Source organism: Podarcis muralis, chromosome 1, assembly GCF_964188315.1.
Source record: "Podarcis muralis chromosome 1, rPodMur119.hap1.1, whole genome shotgun sequence".
NCBI lineage: Eukaryota > Metazoa > Chordata > Lepidosauria > Squamata > Lacertidae > Podarcis > Podarcis muralis.
In genome coordinates, this window is record NC_135655.1 from 34,657,426 (window position 1) to 34,680,427 (window position 23,002).

The 23,002-nt window shown below is 40.6% G+C and overlaps 1 protein-coding gene across 13 annotated transcripts in view; it reads right to left on the minus strand.

Annotated features, from left to right (window-relative positions):
• NPAS3 (neuronal PAS domain protein 3) overlaps nucleotides 1-23,002 on the minus strand; it is a 625,682-nt gene that overhangs the window by 197,800 nt on the left and 404,880 nt on the right. For all 13 annotated transcript variants that reach the window (XM_028720991.2, XM_028720989.2, XM_028720985.2 and 10 more), the window contains one exon: nucleotides 21,614-21,703. In XM_028720991.2, the coding sequence (XP_028576824.1) occupies nucleotides 21,614-21,703 (90 nt within the window). The remainder of the gene's footprint in view (nucleotides 1-21,613; nucleotides 21,704-23,002) is intronic.

Consider the following 23,002-nt stretch of genomic DNA (forward strand, 5'->3'; position numbering starts at 1 on the left):
TATACTGGCTAATTAGTTATGATGGTTTAAGGAGTGCATGTTAAAGTGTCTCAGCCTCTCACAGGGATGCTGAAAATCAAAATAAATTTTGGAGCCGGATCACTGAAGGGCCCTTAAGTCTTAGGTTTGCGAACTGGACACTCAAGGTGGGTGTCTCTCCCATCAGTTGTGTAGACCTTTAACATGTGTTAATTGTGGTGCCAAAAAGATATATTTATATGAAGGAAAGGGGGTGTAGGGAGAATCCAGGGCTTGTCTGCAGAGTGGAAGGAAAGGAGGACCTTTTTCTGCCTCCCCACTTCCAGCCGCTCTCTGAAGTCTGCAGAAGGGACCTTCTTAAGAAGATTAGGGGGGTGGGCAGGGGAAGCATGGCTTTGTTTTTTGAAGACTTCAAATGACAACTAGACCATGGGAAAAATGAACATGAAGGTTTTGGCTTCAGTTCAATCATTTTCAGCTTTGTATTCTTATAAAAAATCTGTGTGCTGACATTCAGTTGCTGCTCCCTTAACCTAGGTTTAAGGTGCCATTTAGCTCCTAGCTTTCATATCTGAGTTTCTAACACTGGTTGAGAGGATCCACATGCACCACCAACATGCACCACTATTGGACTACTGCCAGCAGAATATATATGTCATCAAATCTTTCTTCCAATGTCCTGGGGGACCTGCAGTGTGAAATCTGTCCTGCCAGTGGACCTTCCTCTCTGCCAATGGACAAGCACTTATCGACTGCTTCCTAAGGCCCTTTAGCTGCCTTCGCTGGAAAGCTAGGATTCTAGTCTAAGGCCACTAGATGCTGCTTCCCTCCCTCTCCCTCCCCATTCCCACAGACATGGAAAGAGGAAGCAGAGACGAAATAGAAGCACACTCTTGCTCACCTGGAGAACAGTGCAACCTGTTGAATGAGAGCAGCAACTGCAGCCCTGAGTAAGGGCCTCTTTTTCCTTGCCACCACCTCAGCTTCCTGCTTTTTACAATGCCTCTTATAGCCATGGTTGCTTGCTTGTTCTTCCCACCCTTCCTTTACCATATCACAAGATTTGATTTGAGGAGGGTGAGGACGTTTGCTGCTACAGTGTACTGTTGAGTATTCTGCCAGGGAAAAATCACTGAGTAAGCAACAATTGCAGGGAGAAAGTCAGGTGGGCCAAAGCTCAGAATGAACTCAGGATTGCAAGAGAGAATAATAATAATAATAATAATAATAATAATAATAATAATGATGATGATGTTTCCTCTGCTATGTTCAAAGCAAGAGGAAGAACAAGCAAGTCCCTTGCACGGAGAAGATGGAGAAATGCTATTGGATATCAGAAAGAAGAGGGACGCGGGTGGCGCTGTGGTCTAAACCACTGAGCCTAGGGCTTGCCAATCAGAAGGTCAGCAGTTCGAATCCCCGCAACGGGGTGAGCTCCCATTGCTCGGTCCCTGCTCCTGCCCACCTAGCAGTTTGAAAGCATGTCAAAGTGCAAGTAGATAAATAGGTACCACTCCGGCGGGAAGGTAAACGGCGTTTCTGTGTGCTGCTCTGGTTTTGCCAGAAGCGGCTTAGTCATGCTGGTCACATGACCCCTAAAAACTGTCTGCAGACAAACGTCGGCTCCCTCGGCCAGTAAAGCGAGATGAGCACCGCAACACCAGAGTCGTTCGAGACTGGACTTAACTGTCAGGGGTCCTTTACCTTTACCTTATCAGAAAGAAGACGGAACTGCTCAACATCTACTTTGCTTCTGTCTTTGCCCAAAATGAAAGCAGTGCCTAACCTGGCGATATCAGAATAAATGATGCAAGGAAAGAGCTGCAGCCCAGTATAGGAAAAGAGGTGGTAAGAGAACACCTAGCTATTTAAAATGAATTCAGATCTCCAGAGCCTGATGCTTTAGTGAAGATTCCTGCATTGCTGGGGGTTGGGCTAGATGACACTTGGGATCACTTCCAAGTCTACAATTCTATGATTTTAATGTATTAAACATGTATTCATAAATTAAGAAGGGATCACACATTTCCATGTCCTTGATAAGTAAGGCTTGTTAAGTTTTTATACAGATAACATTAATATAGATAGATAGATGATAGATAGATAGATAGATAGATAGATAGATAGATAGATAGATAGATAGATAGATGATAGATAGATGATAGATAGATAGATATAGATAGATGATAGATAGATATATAGATGATAGCTGATAGAGAAACATTAATTAATGTTATTTGAAAGTTTCCCATTTCCTGTAACCAGTTTATCTTCCCGTCAATTATAAACAGAATGGTAGTTTCTTGTCAACATTTGATACTTGGATGTTTAACTAGCACACCTCAGAAGATAAAATACCAATAGATTATAAAGCATGAAACTCCTTTCAGAATGTCTAATCAGCGACATCCTCATTAAAGTTCAAGCAATATATCTTTAGAATGAATAAGAAACAAAAGGTTAAGAATGAGGTACCTATGAGAAGGATCTGCTATTGACACAATTGACCTGTGAAAATGTTCTCTTCAAGTTGATATACAACAATTCAGTTCTCTTGCTTTCATATAATTGCTACCTTAAAAGTCCTTCACATCCAAGTGCTAATATAATTGCAGTTCATATTTCGGATAATCCGCCAAAAAGGAAAACTAATTTCAAAATATTTGATCATAAAAGTTGTCCCCAGCTTTTACACACATAATTTAGTCAAATAATATCAGATAATCTTTAGCAGGAAATTGCTAGGAAATTCATCTAAGCAGCATCCATTTGCACTTATATAAATGTACTGAAAGTGTAGGAAGAATTTGACAGCTTGCCATATGTGATTTCATTCCGTAGCCTACCTACTTTACCATCAAAAGTTATATCCTTTGAAGCATTGCCAGAATTACTTTAGCCCAGTAGATATGCTAGATGTGCCCTTTAAAAGCCATATCATTTCCTTTCTACTCTGACTAGTTCAGTGTAGCATCTGCTCAACTAAATTCCTTTGAAGGTTAAAACCAAAAAAATAAAATAAAAACCTTCCTGAACTTGTTGTACAGCTTACTAAAGTGGCCAGCACTGGACGAAGGAAGCCCAGAACCAAATTTGGGTTAACTCAGTCTGCAAGAAGAGGAAAAGGCAATTTTCAGCCATCCTGAAACATTATAAGTGCACCAACAGAAAATTAGCGATTGGACGACACTAAGGCAGGCAGCATTTTATTTGAAAGAGAAGCCATAAAAATGATGATGATAATGTTTATTTTTATATGATTATTCTGTTATGCTCTTTGTATGTAAATGCTTATGAGCTGTGGCACAGGTGTTGATGTTAATATAAAGGAGGGCAGCAGAAATTGAAAAATTGGGTTTGAGAATTGACAACAATAATGTTGATGCACAAGATCACAGCAATTATGTGTGTGTGTTTTGGAAGGGGAAAGGCTATCTAGACGCTTACAAAGAAATGGAAACTATTCATAGCTTTTTGGGAAATGGAAAAAGATCAATGGATGCAGTAATGTGTACGAAAAGGCTGTCAATATTATAAGAATAAAAATGTATTTATGAATGTAGGATTATATGCTACATATATTCACAGGAAATACTTGTTCAAATTTACGTTTTACACAAACAACGCATGAATTTGCAGCAATATTTGTTTCCATTTTTTCATGCTCTCTTATTGCGTGTTTGTAATATAATGTTTATAATAAAATATTTTTAAAGAAAGCACAAACATATATTGCTCAAAAATCTGCATTTATTTTTAATTACTTTTTAAAACTACTTGAGTACCTCTCTGTGCATCCTAGATAATAACAGGCTATCACCTCTTACTAAAGTGCTGTTATGACATTTTAGAAGTCTCTTCAGCTCAACCCTTTAAATTCTCTGCATGCTACCAAAGGTTGCAGGCCTGTGTTTTTATTAAACAGCTAAAGAATCTCAGTAATTACGTGATTTACTTTTCTGCTGAAGTGAAAAGGTTTTCAAATATTAAAATGGCACTGTCCTTTCCTTAGTCTCCTGTAACCTACTAATGTCAATTTTAATTAGCGGGTTGTAAAAAGTATGTTTTTATTTCACATAATTTCTTCTGAATTCCATCCATTCTTTTAAATGAACTTGCATATCACCTTCTGGGAAGCTGAAGACTTTCCAGTCTGAAAGGGTTCTTCATGCAGTAAAACTAAGCATGTGCACTGTGTCACAACATCTTCAGACAGGCACATTCCAGATGGGTTGTCATGTTAGTCCGTTGCATTAAAATATGGACTCTGCTGGCACCTGAAGACTCACATTTGTTGTGACACAAATTTTTAATGTGAAGACTCACAAACTCGAGTCCAGGGTCTCCTAGGTTTGTAGGAATATATACACAGGGGTACAGTTGAAATATGTGTGTCTGTATGTGGAGGTGGGACTTCAGTTTTTATAAGATGCGGCTAAGAAAATCCAAGAGATATCAGCAGGTATGTTAAAAAATGATTGTAATAAAATTTATTCATAACAGTCTCTTTTCATAGTCACCACCCTTGATTCTGTAAGCTTTCCCCATTTGTAGCTAACTGGAAAGATTGCTCTCCCATTCCACATGCTTGGCATACCAATACTCCTGTGGCTGGTTATGGGGGAAGCAGTTCACACAATCACTCCTAACAATTTATCTTGCACCATGAGTTTATTGCAGAAACCAATGTTTTGCAGTGTCACTCCAAATATGACAGCATAGTTGTTTGGACAGCAACAGCACCAGTTCATAGCATTGTTCCTTTTTTCTTTCTGTGAGGTTATTTTTGCATGGTGAGATACATTTCGGTGAGGGGAGTATCTTGTGAACAGCTCCCACAAGTTTTCTGTTCCCTACTAGGCAGTCTCATCTGGTGAACTTCGCAAGTGGGAAAGCCAACTCTCGAGGAATCCAATACCGTTACATGGCCAGCCATGATTTCTTCATAAGTAGAAGTGATTTTATCATTGAGTCATAAGCTGTATGATAGAAAACCTTGCTGAAATGAAGAGTGCCTTCAAACTACCTGGGAAGACCATGTAAGTCATTTTGAGCTCAATGGAAGAAAGATAAGATATAAATATAATAAATGATAAAATAAATAATGCGGCAAACAACCTCACAATTAGAAAGCTCGAGGAAGATGAATGTGAATTTCCTATAAGAAGGACAACACTATAATTCTAACGCAGGGGTTCCCAAACAGTGGTCCATAGACCAACAGGTCCACTGTGAAGAACACTTACAATCTGAACTCCATAGAGTTCAAATTGTGATACAGTAAAATAAAATGGAAGAAATAAAAGAAGCAATAAAAATATGATTAAAAACCATATAGTACCCAGCACAGGGCATTACAATTGCTACAGAAAGCAGCAAAAAAAATAAAAAATCATTAAGTGCTCTGCTAAGACCCTCAACAATTTTCAAGTGGTGGTGGTGGGGGATGGGAGCCACTGTTCCAACCTCATGCTAAGACTGCTCAACAGAAGCATATCTATTATCTTTATTTGGGATCCATTAACACCAAGTTCAATAAATTCCCTCTTTGGGGCTATGAAGCTTTGTCCCCTGCCCTGCCCCAATAAGAAATAAGTAGAATGTAATTAAAGAGTATTATGTCAGCCACTACATTAACTTTCCTACTGAATGACATCTGTTTTTCAGACTCCAGCAGAAGGAGTTGAGAGGAAAACTTCGTACACAGAGTCATATGGGGGGGGGGGTTCATTATTCTAGGCGTTCTGTTCTCCATCAGCCCCAGGCTTCTAACTAAAAGCTTCAACAAATTCCCTTTGATCTCCATAGTTAGTCCCAGCCCTTAGGATTGCTGCCTTCCTAGTGCTGATAGTGGGGCTGAAAGGAGACAATGGAAGTTAAGCTCCTGAACTAGTGGGACCACTGGGTTTTGCCACTGACTGTCAGGGACATGGCTAAATCGAACGCCTGGGAAGAGTCTGACTCTGGAGATGAGCCAGAGTCTGACTCTGGAAGTGAGAGATTGCAGCCACAAACAGGGCAGGAGTGGGTTAGTCCAGCCCCCCTTTATCGAGAGTTCCCAGACTCGGAGAGATCACAGGCAGAGGGAGAGGAGGAGATAGAAGACATTGAGGGGGTTGCTATGCAACCAGGAGGGAAACAGCGTTCAGAGGAAGTGTTCTTTGAAAGCAGGGGAGGGGAGTTCATCCACCTTTTCCCAGAACCAGAAGAGCTGAAAGGGTTAAGATGCTACAGAAGTGCAAGAGAGGAATGACTTGAATTTGGCGCCCTACGTATTGCGATGGGGCGGAGACTCAGAATGACCAACTTGTAGCAAAGGGCGGCAGGCTCAGAGCCACGCTCTGGATGTAATTTGTAAATAAATGAACCACAAAACTGCCAGAGAGTCGTTAATTCTTATCGGGGCTTGCTTGCCTGCCTGAGATCATTACACTGACTGCATGTTATATATCAAAGAGCAAAAAGCCGGGTGTGAGCATGCTCAGTTATGGGATAGGTAGCTTGAGAAGTCTTCTATATTTCTACTGCCTTGCATGTAAGTATGGGATTCTGGTTTGTTTCTACAAAATGCTTCTTTTTGTAGCCATATATTTATATTTATAGGACTGTATATTTTACATCTCCCACTGAAGACCAGTTATTCTGTTCTGTGTTAGTCAGAGCCTTCATTGGAATGCATTAATTTGTTTGATCTGTAACTTGGACAGGACAGAGGCGAGGCATGTTCCAGTCTAAGTGATTTGGAATTCATTGCAGAATGATTAATGGTATATTATTTTGTATTAAGTCACTTTTTTAAAAAATCTGATCCCCAAAATATGGAGGTTGGCTAATGAAAGTCACTCTGCTCATATTCTGATGAGGTCATATTTCTGTAATTGAGTCCTGACATTCAAAATGGGTTCAAAGGTTAAGGTCCTGAAAAGCTCAGACTCAAATGAATCACATTTCTTGGGTTAGTTAAAAAAAAGTTATTTTCAAGGCTGAACTCCTGACAGAATTTACCCATTAGTTTAAGAGGGGATGTGATACAGTTTCTGGAGTCACAGTATCGTGGTGAGGATTACTGCATATACTTAAAGCCTCTCCTTTTCAATAGTACTGAACAAAGCCCTAGTGTGGAAGAATACAGTAATTTTCAAACAAGGAGACTGAATCTGAGGCTACTAGCATAAAAAGCAACAAATAAGGCTATACCCTCTTATATTTGGTTTATTAGAGCAGTGGTTCCCAAAGGGTGTGGCACGCCACACTGGTGTGGCATGAGAAGATGGGCAAGAGATGGGAAAATTCAAGGACAATCAAAGAAACATTTAAACATTCCGTCGTGGTATGGTATTTTGTAGTATCAAACTATTTTTTCATAAAATAGTTGGGTTCTATGTTATAAATCAGGCACTGCCAGGAGTGGTCTCTTTATGTTTTCCTCTGTATTTCTTATCAATAAAAAAAAATCGGTGTGGCACGATTTTTTATTCTGAAAGTGTGGCTCAGAGAAAAAAAGTTTGAGAACCGCTATATTAGAGCAGTGCTCTTGGCTGCTGGATGAACTTATTCACCACTCAAAAACACTTTGCTGGATGGCTAGTGGCAGAGAAGTAAGCCACACTTTCAGCCACATAGGAAGAACAATTATTTGTTTATTTGTGTGTTGGTATATCCCACCTGTCATCCCAAAGGACAGTAATGTGTTGTCTCCTGTGTTCAGTCAGGTTCAGAGTTCTGGGCTGCAACCTTTACACAGAAGTAAATCTCACTGCTTCTAATGCAGCTTACTTCCATTTGAATGTCTTGAGACCTATGCATGACTGACACGTAGAACACATTTCCTTGAAATAAACACAGGGACGTACAGACACACATATTTTCCTGAAGAAAATAAGCTGTTAGTAAGATTTCCGTTTCTTCTCTTCCTATTATGGGAAAGTGTAAGAAGCAGGAGGGGGGGGGGGAATGTCCTTGCAACACCTTCCTTCTAACATTTCATAGCTGGAATTATTACAGAACAGGAAAATAGTTTCCAGCCATCAAATGGTAACACTGTAAGGCTGTGTTTTATTACTCTAAGAATTTGCACAATTCATTATAACTAGTGACTCCCCTCTGCATAAAGGATTTCAGTGTTTCAGCCTCAATGGCTGGTAAAATATGTTCCAAAGAACAAATAAGGAAGACATGAGTCTCATGTAAAACAATATTCTGGATTCCCTTAGCACCCTCAGTCATACCTATTTCTGTCTATTCTGCAGAACATTTAAAGCAATATTCCAGGCACTATATAAACACACAGAGGGAAAATAAGCAAGGCAATGCGATCAGTCACAAGAAGCTAATTTTGAGTTTACCAATATAAAATAAAATAAAAGTAAAGTAAAACAAGGAGCCTGCGTTGTGTTTGCACTGGCTACAAAGTGACAGCCAGTGGATTATTCCACAGATTCCGAATGCTGGGAATTCAGATGGCATTTACTAGCATAACCTTTCAACTCTGAGCACATCAATAGAAGTAGGCACTGGTTTGAAATATGATTCCTTGCAGATAGCATATCCTCATTCATCTGACTGTGGTGCTCTGTGCTCCACTGCACAAACAGCGGCTCACCCACTTCTGAGAGGACACTAATAAAAAAGGCATCAATTTTCAGCTCTAGTACTACTGTGATCTCTTTATATGTTCGACATCCAACATTAAATTAAAATGCTGTTATAAATCCTACTTTCTGAATCCGGAATGAGTGTTGGGTTTTTGTCGCTTGAGACCGCAGCAAATCTTGTCAAAAGCAGGGAAGCACGTCTTGTTCACTCAGAATTAATGTTGTGGATGAAAGAAGGAGGGAAAAGTGGGTGACTATGGTGAATTGTAGGTGTCTAAGACAGTGGGTAATGAGCTTTGGGAGGTATCAAAAAGGAGAATAGCATTTGCAGCATCTCCGCAAATGTGACAAGCAGCAAAACAGTACACAGTGATTAACTCTTAAAAGGTAATCTCCACCAAAACCGGACGCTGCGTTTGAGTGATTGATATAGCTGCGCCAAGGTGCGATGGAGAACGGATGACCGGTAACTTTGCTTTAGAAGCAAAATGTTTCGGATCACATTATGGACAAAGTGAAGGTTGTTTACAAAATAATTTTGCCTATGCAAAATTATGCAGATGTTGATGCTTATGCCTTGTGTCACGTCAGTTGCCTTAAAACTGTGGGAGAAAAGGCACCTTTTAATTGGGGGAAGGTGAGAGGGGGTGGCTGATTAAGCGACCAAGCCGAGTGAGTGCTGCAGCAACAACAGAATCCTACCTGAGGTACTGTAAGGAATTCTGGGCATAAGAACGAAGGAAGGCAGATGGCATATTTCTATTATTCAGAAGACTGTAATATGCTTTGGAGCTTTTCAGCTGTGTCTGATAACCTCTAATGGCAGGTATCTTTTTCTCCTTTAAGATCTGTGCTGAACTATACTGAAGAGACAATAATGGTTTCAGCAAAGATACTGTGTCTGCAGATATATTCTCTTGTTCCGTTCATTCATAATTATGAAGAAAAGAAAGAAGCCTGCCTTTCTGGGGGGGGGGGGGAGATAGCGGAGGAGGGTGCCTTGAAGAGTGGTTCGATATCTGGATCGAACAGAGGAACTTTTCCCCCCTTAGGATCCTGCCTGGAGAAACCTTGACATGCACAAAGTCAGAACCTAGACAAAGTTGCCCTGGTGAGAACGATAAGGTCACCCGTGGGATTGCTGAGATTATCTCTGTCAAGCACTTGGACAGCATGCAGTCAAATGATGCATCATGCAGTCATTTTCAGGGGGGGAAATCAATTTCTTCACCAGGTCGCTATTTGCTTTTCAAAGTGCCCTTGTAGGCCTTCCACCACCAAGCATTTATCAATTTAAATGTTGTAAATTGATAATGTGCCACTGTAACTTGTACTGTTTCTGAATTATTTTGATACTTCTCTTTTCTCTGTGGTCCCCCAATCCTTCAGTGCATTTATATTTTAAAAGGGTTTCCCCCTTTCTCTTTTCAGCTAAACGAACAACAAAAACAACACACACACGCACAAGCCTAATAAATACTTTAATTTTGTGTTTGTTTGTTGCTTTAAAAAAAAAATCTTCCTTGGAGCTATATGACTACAGAGAATCATATTTTATGTTTAATTATATAATGTTTATTTAATGTTTATTCTTAAATGAGGTCAAATGTCTATGAAAAGCTATCAATACTGGTGGATTAATTTAATGAATACTCATTACTCTGGCGTGTGGCGTTCAAATTTACTGTGTTGCAAAAAAAGAAAAAGAAAAAGGCTGTAGTAGGGTTTGTTTGTTTTAGTGCTCTCATTACGAGGCTTTAAAAATATACTAGATAGCTATCTCCATCAAAAAACTGTACTTTAAAATAGGAAATTGGGTTGGAGCACACAAAAAGAATGCAAATGCCAACATTTCCACGAAAATATATTTTAACCAAATGTAGCATAAAGTAATGCAATAAGCAGATACTAGCCTCAACTTCATTTGCATAAAAAAACAGGTGGGACATAGTTGTCAAAGCTTCAGAAAAGCAAAGGAATTACATAGCAGTTGCAAAGCATCCTTAACCTCCAATGATTTATTGGCCCTTGGCCAAGTTATCAGGGGAATCTAATTCTTCTTTATTATTCAAATAAAGCACATTTGGCACCCTGGTTCCCTTTCAGAATAGCTTCACAAATAGACTGAGCACTGTCATTTATTTGACCTTGTTCTTGTGTGCTGTTGCTCTAATTTTATTTGCCATTCCTTAGGACAAATACTTAGAAATCCAACGTTCAGAGCTTGGTTACATTATGGTACAAGCAAAGTACACAAATATACCAGTTCGCTTTCACCTATTTTGCTTTTAAAAGGACACAGCCTAAACAACAACTTATCCTTTATTCCCCTTCACCTCTATTAGCTCTTATTATGTCTGCAGCTGTACTGTTCCCTTTTTAGCAAGAATTTTTTTAAAGGACAATTTACAACCCTTTATGTGTCCTGGGTAACTGGATACAAGGGCAGCATTGCATTTTAAGGTGAGAATTCCGGCTTGCAAAATAGAGAGGAATGTTCAGGTGATCAATTAAGAACTCATTTAAGAACATAGCATCATAAGAGCAACCTTGTTGGATCAAGCCCAGGGCCCATTTTGTCCAGCACCTTGTTCTCACGATAGCCAACAAGATGTTCACGGGAAGTTTCAAAGCAGGGCCTGACCTTTAAAGCCCTAAATGGCCTTGGCCCTGTATACCTGAAGTGTGGCACCTGCCCTGTGGAACGCCCTCCCACTAGATGTCAAGGAAATAAACAACTATCTGTCTTATAGAAGACATCTGAAGGCAACCCTGTTTAGGGAAGTTTTTTATGTTTGATATTTTATCACTTTTTTATTATGTTGGGAGTCACCCAGAGTGGCTGGGGAAACCCAGCCAGATGGGCGGGGTAATAATAATAATAATAATAATAATAATAATAATAATAATAATAATAATATATTACTACTACTACTACTACTACAGGACACTCCCCATTTCTGATTCTCAGCAACTGGTATTCAGAGGCATACTGCTAGGTAAAGCATGGATATTGGGGCCAATAGTCACTGATGACATTATCCTCTGTGAATTTGTCTAATTTGAAAAGCCAAAGGCTTTTATTTATTTAATAACATTTATATACTGCTTGATTGTAAAACCACAACAACAACTTAATAGTGGTTTACAAAAAGAATAAAATCATGGAATTGTCAGTAAAAAAACTATTTCATACAAAGTTGGGACCCTGAGGATCATCAAAAATAATAAAAATCAATAAGCTAAAAGCTAGATTGAAAAACATGTCAATATTCTATATGTATGGATAAGCTTGATGAAACGAAAATGTTTTTAGCAGGCACCAAAAAGAATACTATGAAAGTGCCTCCCACCCAATAGCAATTAGCAGGAAGTTCCTAATTATGAGCTGCCATGCTAAAAGATCTATTTATTCTCATACTTTCTCAAACTGACAAGCAACACACAGGCGATCTCACAGGTAAACAGGTCCCAAGCTGTTACGGATTTGGCAACTGATGAAGATCACTGAGCAGAGGTGTTATTGTTACAATATTCTGTTCCACCTTAACAGATATGTGGAGTTGTTGTTTACATTCCAGCACAGCTTGCTGGGAACTTCCATTGTGTGTATAGCTTTTGCTTATGCTGTTTGCTTGGACACGAAGGGGAGAAGACATGTTTTTCCCTTTGTCCTGACGCTGAATAAAATGCCTGTGAATATGCTTTACACAGCCTCTATCTGCCCTTCTGTTGTGAAGAGTTATTTTCTCTGCTGGCTTGCGTGCTCAGCTTCCGAAGGTTTCTGAAGCTTGAGTTGCAGTTACATGCTGATCCAAGGACTGGAGAACGCATGGCTGCTGGCCGGTAGGCTGGAGCCAGCTGGGGGCCTGCCAACTGCCCCCATTTCCTTGGATGCATCCCAACAGTTATATGCTGACAGCAACCTGCTGCAGTGTTAATCCTGTCAGCAACCATGCTGCAGTGTTCTGTAGGGGGTTGGACTAAATGACCCTCGGGGTCCCCTCCAGCTCAACAGTACTATGATTCTGTGTTTCTGAACTAGCTGCATCTTCCGGGTCAAAGTGCAAGGGAAGCTCCACACAGACAGTAGTACAATCTTGAAGTAACCAGGATATATAATGTGTTATTCTGACACATTCCCCTTTTCTAAAAGCTATCCACACATTTAAATTCTGCTGTCACATTTTGTTAATTATAATCAAACGTTTTTCTCAGAGTCTCTATAGTGCCGGAAGGGCCTTATAAGCCATCTAGTGCCTGCTCCTGCTTGAGGCATGAAATCCAGAGCTAGAGCAGGAGGCCGATTTCATGCCAATGGGCCTCTGTACACAGGGCTGGGAATAAGTCACCTTAAGATGTTTCTACATATTCAGGGAGTGTGACGGACAAGTTGAAGTGAGTCAAAAGTGAGTCAGCAACCACAAGCAAAACCATAGGTTCAACACTCTATAACCCAGGATAAGTGAATATGTTAACCAATATAGGCAACAAAAGTTACGTAAGCTATATCCATTGCCCTGTGGTTTTCCTTTGGCCTATGTTAGGGTTGCCATATTTCAGGAAGTAAAAATCTGGACACAAAAAGTTGTTGAGCTTTCTTAGGGCCACTGTAGAGCCCAAACCGCCCACGCCTGAGCCCTGGTAGCCTGTGCCAGAACTGTCCACATATCTTTAAAAAAAACCCAGATCCAGGACATTTTCTTTAAAATGTAAAATTCCCCCCAGATGGGCATGTAGGACCCCCACATTTCCAGGAATTCCCAAACATATGGCAACCCGAGTAGACCTGAATCAGTGCCTGGAGGCTATATAGGATTGGATGAGGGCAAACAACCTGTGAAGAAGAGCAGAAAGGTTTCACCTATCCCAGGGTTGCCATATTTCAAAAAGTAGAAACTAGGATACCCCGAAAGCGATACCTTTCGTAACTTCCCCCTGGATGTCGATTCTGCCTTTGAAATGCCGATAATGTCCAGGAAAATCTGGACGTATGGCAGCCCTACCCTATCACAGAATTGTAGAATTGGAAGGAACTACCATATCGTAACAGGTCCAACCCCCTGCAATGCCAGAATCTTTTGTCCAGCATGGGGCACAAACCCATGACCCTGAGATTAAAGGTCTCACATTCTACCAACTGAGCTATGTCTCTGCTCTGCTCCTTAGGGAGGGGTGCTGGTGCCAACAATGATTAGGTTGCCTGAAAGGCTCACTGAACTTTGCCATCGCTTGTACACAAGGTTACCTCAAATACAACCTTTTCAACAGAATATATTTACATATCCATATTCACATATTCAGGCACCAGTACTGAGTAGGCACCTAATGGGACACCCAAGTAGGAACATACCCAAGTTGCCTTATACTGAGTCCACATAGCTCAGTATTGTCTGCACTGCTTGGCAGCAGCTCTCCAAGATTTCAGACAAGGTTCTCTCACAGTCCTACCTAGAGAAACTGGGGATTGAACCTGGGGCAAGACATGCTCCACAACTGAGCTACAACCCTTCCCTTTCAGTGGTACCTCAGGTTACAGATGCTTCAGGTTACAGACACTTCAGGTTACAGACTCCGCTAACCCAGAAATATTACCTCAGGTTAAGAACTTTGCTTCAGGATGAGAACAGAAATTGTGTGGTGGCAGTGTGGCAGCATTGGGAGGCCACATTAGCTAAAGTGGTACCTCAGGTTAAGAACAATTTCAGGTTAAGAACGGACCTCCGGAACGAATTAAGTTCTTAACCCGAGGTACCACTGAAATAGTCTTGAAGGTTTTGGTCGTGGATAGCAGGTGTGGCTAAAACACCTTTAAAATCTTTGTTTATAATCTGGAACTCTGAGACAGTAGCAAGCTCTAAAATCTTGGTGGTGATCCAGAAGGTCCCTTGGAGGGCCAGAAGATACTTCTGCGTACCATATCCAATTTCATTCTGGGAGGGTGACTGGAAGGAAGAATCTTAAGGTGATCAGATTTCTAGGTGTGCTTCCCTGGATGCATCCCTATGTAAATAAGCTTGTACCTGTTAATCTGCTCAGTGGCAACTACGTTTCTTGACATTTGCTATGTTGAAATATGGATGTTTTGGGGGGGAAACATAGCTGCAGCACTTTAAACCCTTTGTTCTGAAATTCACCAACTTTAGCACAGCCACATTAATTTAAAAGAAAATGGTGTTAGCATCTTGGTCCAAGTTAACAGATCAAATCACTTTACAAGTGGGATGATGTTCTGTAGAATAAACGGCATTGCAGTTGAATGGCCTGGATAATTACTCTTTTGAATATATATAATGTTTAATTTCATAGGACTTTGTTTTTGGGTACTATCCATACACCAAGTATGTAAGACAGAAGTGCATATGAGAGAGAGAGAGAGAGAGAGAGAGAGAGAGAGAGAGAGAGAGAGAGAGATGCTCTTGATCAGCACTCCAGGCAGTTGAGCTTTCCCATGGAGGCTTGCCAAAACAAAAGGCTGCCAGCATTTCAAAAACGCAACACAACAGGGAGATCAAGATTGTTTGGGATGTGATCAGGAGGGAGAGATGCAAAGTTAGATACAGAACAGAAGAAGACAGAAGCAAGGTCTCTAGCCTTGCGCTAGCAGCAGGCTAGCTGACCGCCATACAGTATATAGGAGACCTTTCAGTTAGTGTGGCGGGGGGAGCATAAGGCTTATGTCCACGACTGCAACCTTTTTAAGATTCTCTAGGAAAATGTGGGGGGAAAGACTGTAGCTTAAATGGAGCACAGCCTTTTTGTCCTAAAGGTCCAAGATCCAAACTCCAGTATTCCCAGATAAGAGTTGAGAAAGACTGGCTGAAACCTTGGAAAACCAGCTCAACCAACTGGCGGACTCAGAAAAAAACAGCTTCCTATGATCCTGTCTTTGAGTTGAGTGCAGCAGTTTTACTGCAGGGTGTTTCTCAAATACCATATTTTTTGCTCTATAAGACTCACCTTTTCCCTCCTAAAAAGTAAGGGGAAATGTGTGTGCGTCTTATGGAGCGAATGCAGGCTGCACAGCTATCCCAGAAGCCAGAACAGCAAGAGGGATTGCTGCTTTCACTGCGCAGCGATCCCTCTTGCTGTTCTGGCTTCTGAGATTCAGAATTATTATTTTTTCTTGTTTTCCTCCTCCAAAAACTAGGTGCGTCTTATGGTCTGGTGCGTCTTATACAGCGAAAAAATACGGTATATATCCCACAGCAGTTAATGCTTCCTGTGTATCTACAACTTGTTCCAAAGAAGTTGCAGAAGTTTCACCAAAGACTTTGATTCCTTTGCCATGTTTCTTCTGGCAGCATGCTTTACTTGGCTCCTGATCCTCACAACAGTATGGTTTTATTTATTTACTTCAGTTATTTGTTACTTTTCAGGGCCAAGCCCTCACAAAGTGAAATACAGAGACAGGGACAATTGATTTGGTGCCTGAGGACCAGACAGTGATGATAGTTTAATTTTACTTGTGGTGAAACAGCATCTTTCACCTGTGTGCAGCAAGCTAGCTTAGAGACTGCAGGGCAAGTTATGTAGCACACAAAGCTCTGTTCTCTAACACTTCACCATCACTGCCTGCCCTACAACATCTGCCACCTAAGTCAGCTCTCTCACTCTACCTAATGGTAGGGCCAGCTCTGTACAGAAAGAAGTAAACCAGGGGTATGCAACCTAAGGCCCATGGGCCACAAGTGGCCCACAGGGGTTGTTTAACCGGCCCACGAACCGCCCACGAACTGAGCCGCCCGCTAGACGAGTCCCCACGCACTGCGCTAAACCGGCACAGCGCGGTGCAGGGACTTGCTTCCGCAGCACTGGAAACCGCATCTGTGCATGCACAGATGCAGGAAACTGCAGGTGCGGGCGCTCATGCGCGTGCGTAATCAGGCCCACAGAGGGATCTCCGCTGGAGTGAACCAGCCCAGGCGAGGTAAACCTTGCCGACCCCTGAAGTAAACACATACAGAGTATGAAACATTGAGTAGATATAGACAAACAGATACATGAAAGATACCAAATTAGAGCACCAAAATTCTCCCAAGGACTGTCATGAGCAAAAAAGATAATTTTTAAGGTCTTCTTGAATGAGGTCTTCTTGAACTGAAGGAGTCAAACAAGAGTTAGCCAAAGGAGAATACTAATTGGAAATTAGTTCATTTAAATCAGTCTCTCTCTTTTTGGGTGGGGTGGAGCTATTTTCTGAGCTGACTTAGGTGGCAGATGTTGTAGGGCAGGCAGTCATGGTGTTAGAGAATATGTTTGAGCAGACACTATCCCAAAAATGTACTGGTACCTACCGGTACAGTATTTGCAATACGTTTACATTATGATGTGAGGAAAACTGATCAACATTCACCAATTTCAACACAATCAATTCTGTGATCACTTACTCATAAATCCCCAAAATGAATATTTTGGTAAGATTTCTTTCAAATTGCTCATGCACATCACATCCGTTTTTTAAAGCCTGTGCTTCCAGTCGCATGACAGAAATGTTAACCCTTTCCTCTGCCGCAGCAAGTAAATGGCTCCAGGTCTGAAAGCAGACATACTATCTAATCACTAGCTGAGCAACGAAACCAAATCTACGGAGATTATAATCAAATATACGCTAGGCACTAAAAAAATAAAAATAAATCTTATGCATCATTCTCAAATCCAACATTACTGAATGTGTAAACTCTCAAAGTGTCACAAGGTTTATTCAACACAAACACAACCTCTGCCAGCTCATGGCACGAACCCAACAATGTTTATCTGATAGCAATGGGGAGAACATAAAGAATTGGAGGCAAGACATCTCATGTGTATATATCCTATTAATGCTTGATCTTGGCACCTTTATCACAAACTAGAATTCAATAACATAACAACCTACTACAATGACTTCCACGCTTTGAACAATTTCGAGATCACCAAAGTGAAACATTAGCATTTCCTTTCTAGAGGGAGAATTATTTGCATAGCTATTTCTGCTGCTGCTCTTTGTGGTAAATAAAGCTTTTGAATGCTTAATTTAGTGTGGATGATTGCAGTTTCTCTTTTGCTACCCTTAGTGATGAATCTGTAACATATCATAGCTTTTCCAAGACTGCTGAAAAGACTACTTGGATTGGTAATCTTTGGCCTCAGAGGAAAAGGGAGCATCTTCCTTTGGTTTGCAGAACTAGAATGTAAGTATCTATAATGTTAATTTATTTGAAATATTTTCACCCACTTTTCTTTTCCAATCTCTTTTTTTTAAAAAGAAGGATCTCGGTGGATTTTTACCTGCAGGATAATATTCTAATATAAAATACTGCACATGAACCAACACAATGCTGAGGGAACACAATCTCCTTCAACATAACCTCAGATGAAATGTACAAGGGGATTGTGGCAACAAGAACTGCTGTCCCCATTTCTGGTATTGACTGCCCCTTTCTAAACGTCTGGCGCATTGCTAGTATATTACAGCACAATAAATGTGCATCTGTTGCTCATTTATAGAGCTATGTTAAAAGGTAAAGGTAAAGGTACCCCTGACCGTTAGGTCCAGTCACGGACGACTCTGGGGTTGTGCGCTCATCTTGCTTTATTGGCTGAGGGTGCCGGCATACAGCTTCTGGGTCATGTGGCCAGCACGACTAAGCCACTTCTGGTGAACCAGAGCAACGCATGGAAATGCCGTTTACCGTCCCGCCAGAGTGGTACCTATTTATCTATTTGCACTTTGACGTGCTTTCGAACTGCTAGATTGGCAGGACTCATATTTGTGGGCTCTGAAGTAAGTCTCTCAGATATTTGTATTGCTTACTCAAGTAAGTGGTGAGAATTATGATTCCTGCATTCTTTTCTGGCTCAGATTTTAATCCAAGCTAGAAAATAATCCCCCTCTACCCAACCCACACTACCAAGCCGCTGCCTCTACTTTCCTCCCACTTCACTGACCAGGGTGCTACAAAGTTGGGAGAGACCTCCTCTCTTCCTTCATTCTCCCAGCGAGCTGTCACAGTTTGCTGCCAGAGCTATACTGCTGCTTCACTCTGGTCAATGCAATGGGAGTGAAGGAGGAGGTTTATGCTTGAGAACAAGACAAAGGGGCACATTTACATAGGATTGGAAATAAGTTAGCTATTTTCTGGTTTGGGGCTTATTTCAGCGCCAATCCAAATATGAGCTGGAGGAGCTCATCTGCCGCCACTCATTTGTTGCACCGGACTGAAGATCCTACCTCAAAAAAGTAGTCCACCCCAGGAACATTTACTTATTCACCAAGTACGTAGTAAGCACACTATACTACTGGGAGAATGCAATTATTTCCTGCAGTTAGCAGTATGATTGCACTCTGTTGCTTGGAATGCAGTTGTGCAAGTCTCATGGGCACCTGCTGGCTAGTATCTGTGACATACCTAATGATAGGCCATCAATTTTTTTTTTTGTATTCCCCCCCTTTTGTTTACTCTTAAATTATTCCCAGATACACAAGGGAGAGGGTACTTGAGGGACCAAAGGGTGTGGGGGGATTGCAATAAAAGGAGAAAATTAATTCTATCCCTCATTCCCTAGCTGATTCCATGCTGCGATCCTAACACCAGCTTACTGGCTGGTCTTAAGTGTGGATATAAACCCTTTCAGCATCAAGCTTTCATATCTCAGTGGCCGATTTTAGCTGCAGGTGTGGCTAAGGACAAGAAGCTTTGAAATTCTGTGTTGAGAGCAATGAGCTTCAGTTACTCTGCTTTGGCAGTCTGTGTACAGTATGCTGGTGTGTACATCCTCTAAACTTCTTGAAAAATGGACCTGGGAGCATGATGACTATTCCCCACTGCAGAAGACACATTTCTTACATCTGAATTGAATATCATGTTATTGCCTTTGGATTAGGGATTGCAGGACTGTTTCACAAAAGCTAATATGCTTTTGTAACACTCTGAAATAGTCACCTATGGACGTGCCCTTAGAAAACATCATATTGGTTTACAGCGCTTTATGAGTACACTGTGTTTTGCTTTTCACTTTCCCAACCAAAGTATTTGAGCTCAGCAAGCCGATTTCACTTGATCTAGCAGTAATAATGGGCACAATCTTTTTGTAATCGTATATTTTTGACTAATGCACTGATTAATAACAAAGAGGTGTTTCTTTTTGCATGCTTGGCAGTATGCGATGTTCAGACTTACTATTTATAATCAGAAAATCAGAAACCTATCCCTTAAGTCTAGACGCTGAATGAAGAAGTCTGTATGTAGCCTAATAATGTCTGACGACTACTGCTGCTGCTGCTGCTGCTGAGCATAGAAGAATGCTTTAACAAGGACTAGGACAGGGTTAAAGCCAACTTTTTCCTTGAACAGATGATATTTCAGATGGCCACACTATTCCAGATGCATCAATTTCCTTGAAAATCGAATCCATATATGTGCATATGCTGTGCTGGCAGGAGGACTGCCTGAAATGGCCCCAACCCAAGAGCTAATATTCTTTTGGCTGGAATAATGCAATTATTATTTTCCTAGCTATCAGTCTAAGCATACAGAGCCATCTGTTATGCAAAGCAAACATACACATCTCAATTACAGAAAATGCAGTTGCCTTGACAGAATTTGGATTACTCCACTAACCAGGGCTGTAAAATTTGTTTTAAGCTAGTGTATAATGGATGCCTTTCAGGAGTTCCCTAATTAGCATTTACCTGTTTAAACTAATTATTCATCCTTCTTCTTTGCTGGTTTATTAAACTTTGTTAGACACCATGCATAAAACACGTTAATATGAACACAAGACAATAATAAACATTACAATCCTGTGTGGTTTTTCATTTAAAAAGCGCATTAACAACCATGTGGCTTTGTTACGAAATATGAAACTTCTGATGTTGGTTTATAAACAGGCCAAAGAAGAGATTTTAATTCATTACGAAACTGAGGACTTCAGGAAAATTCAATACCAATATTGAATTAACAAACCCTCATCCGCCCCCGCCCCCCCGGTTCTCTTGTTTTGTTTGACAGAACTTCCATATAACTAGTATAAACACATAATTAATGTGTGCTACATAGATACCACCATTTTCTTTTAGGAGTTAATGGCTGCAATTCCATTGTCTCAAACCCTATTTGAATCTTTTTTTTCCTGCCACACCAATTATTTGGCTATCCCTTTTCATTACTTCAGGTTACCACTTTCAGCTTAGTTTAGGTGCAACGAAATAACGAAGTTATTAAAAAGTTCTAGTCCTGAGAAGGGGTCTCCTAACAACCACGGCAAGAAATGCAAGATGGGTGCCCAATCCCAAACAGTAAGACACAAGCATTAGCACAACTGTGGAGTTCCTCAAGGGTAGCTAAACAGGAGGCATAGCATCCTACTTTGCAACTCATTGTTCGAGAAGTCTCCCAGAATCGTATCAGGATGGTTCCAGTATACCATGTAGCAAATGCTACTGAGAGCTCAGCCATTCGAGATAAAACCAAAAGTAATACTTCTATTCCCCTATAATCTTAGATTTCAAAATATGTCAGTAATGGAACAACAATAATTAAAGTACAAGTGCTATATGAAAATATGTCCTCTGCAGATTTACGGAACATGTGCGGAAGCAGCAGAATGTGTCCTTGTTGAAACCCTCCCTGCGAGTCATTTTAATGGTCTCTTTCAGCATTTCTTGACTCCAAATGACTCCCTGTCATTGTGTCAGCTCCCTGGATAATGCAGGGTACTCCATAAACATCCAGTAATAGGACACAAGGGAAGTACTATTAGTGTGTCCCTTTCCTACCAGGTACTGAGGTTTAAAGTTCAAAACAATTGAGAAAAGAAACTTCATTTGTTCTCAATAAATTAATAATGATCCTTAGTGGGCAGAAAAAGTTTTTTTCTAGCTTGGGATTTTTTTAAAAAATCCATTTGAACATTCTATACCAACTCACATTTCTCAATGATTTTCTAGGGTGGATAAAACACAGTCATTAAAGTATAAATTCAATAACATGCGAAATGTTGCCAAATAGATTACTGAGCACAGGAGTGGAACTTGTGCCATTAAATGGTCTACTTACTTGGGATAGGCCTAGATAGATGGAGACGGTTTCCGAAATGTACAAAAATTTCCCCTCTTGATTTAGTGCAAATACAAATCCATCCAGTGACTGCAAAATAAGAAAAAAAGTGAGAAGTTTGTTATATGGGGATATATTTCACTAACAGATAAAGCACAGGCATCGCACATTCACTCTATTCTCATTATGGAAATATTGAAATTAACATACATTGCCATTCTTAACACTTTATTTCTGTTCAGTGCAGAAATGAAAGGAGTTTCCTTGCAGAAAAATGGAGATGAGAAGAACACTGTGGATTGCAGAAATTTGCTAATTAACAGAGGATTATGGGCCTCCTCTTCATTCACAAATTCACCCACACACATTTTTGTGTGAGCATAAACAAAACCAATCAACAGATTACTGTCAAATATGTTCACACCTGGAGACCATAGAAATCTTGTGAATTTAATCTCTTCAATGTCAGCTTGTACGTTTATAAATTATATTCTGGCAGGTGTAAGGCTTTAGATATGGTTGCCAAAATATTTTATTAAAGAACATGTTATATACACATTTTTGGAAGCCACATGAAACATATAATCAATGAACAAACAAAAGGACTTATTCCTAACTGAAACACCACAGCACAGCACACTGAATCTATACTTGTGGGTACATATTCATCAGGAATATACTTAATTTTTTTATTTACTGCATTTGTCTTAAAGTGATAGTTTGTTATCCATACAATTTAGGTGAACACTCTCCTAAATACAGAATTGGGGAGCGGGGGCGGAATCCATTCCGGAACCCAATGCAAAGTTTGGGACCTATTGTGGACTTAATTAAATGATTAGGAACACTGATGCATGTTCCACCTTGGAATGTGGTGGCCTCTTTTCACTGGAGGTTTTTAAAAAGATGGCCATCCGTCACAGATCCTTTAGTGTGATTCCTGCATTGCAGAGGGTTGGACTAGATTACCCTTGGGATCCCTTCCAACTCTATTCCTTCCAATTCTATGGTGCAGCCTCTGTATTGCTTTCCAGGAGTACCTGAGGCTGTATTTTAATTAATTGATGTCTGTTTTTATGCTTATTGTGTTGTTTTTATGATGTTAGCCGCTCTGAGCCCGGCCTCGGCTGGGCGGGATACAAATAAAAATTTGTTGTTGTTGTTGTTGTTGTTGTTGTTGTTGTTGTTGTTGTTCAACACTGCAAGGTGCTTTCCACCAATCCCGCCTTTCCCCCCAATTATAGCCAGTACCAGTGCTTTTTCCCCCTGGGGTCGCATACGCCTAAATATTTTGTGAATCCAAGTTTGGCCTCACTGAGTCATACCTCGGGTTAAAGATGCTTCAGGTTAAATCTTTTCAGGTTGCATCCCGTGAATCGTGACCCGCAC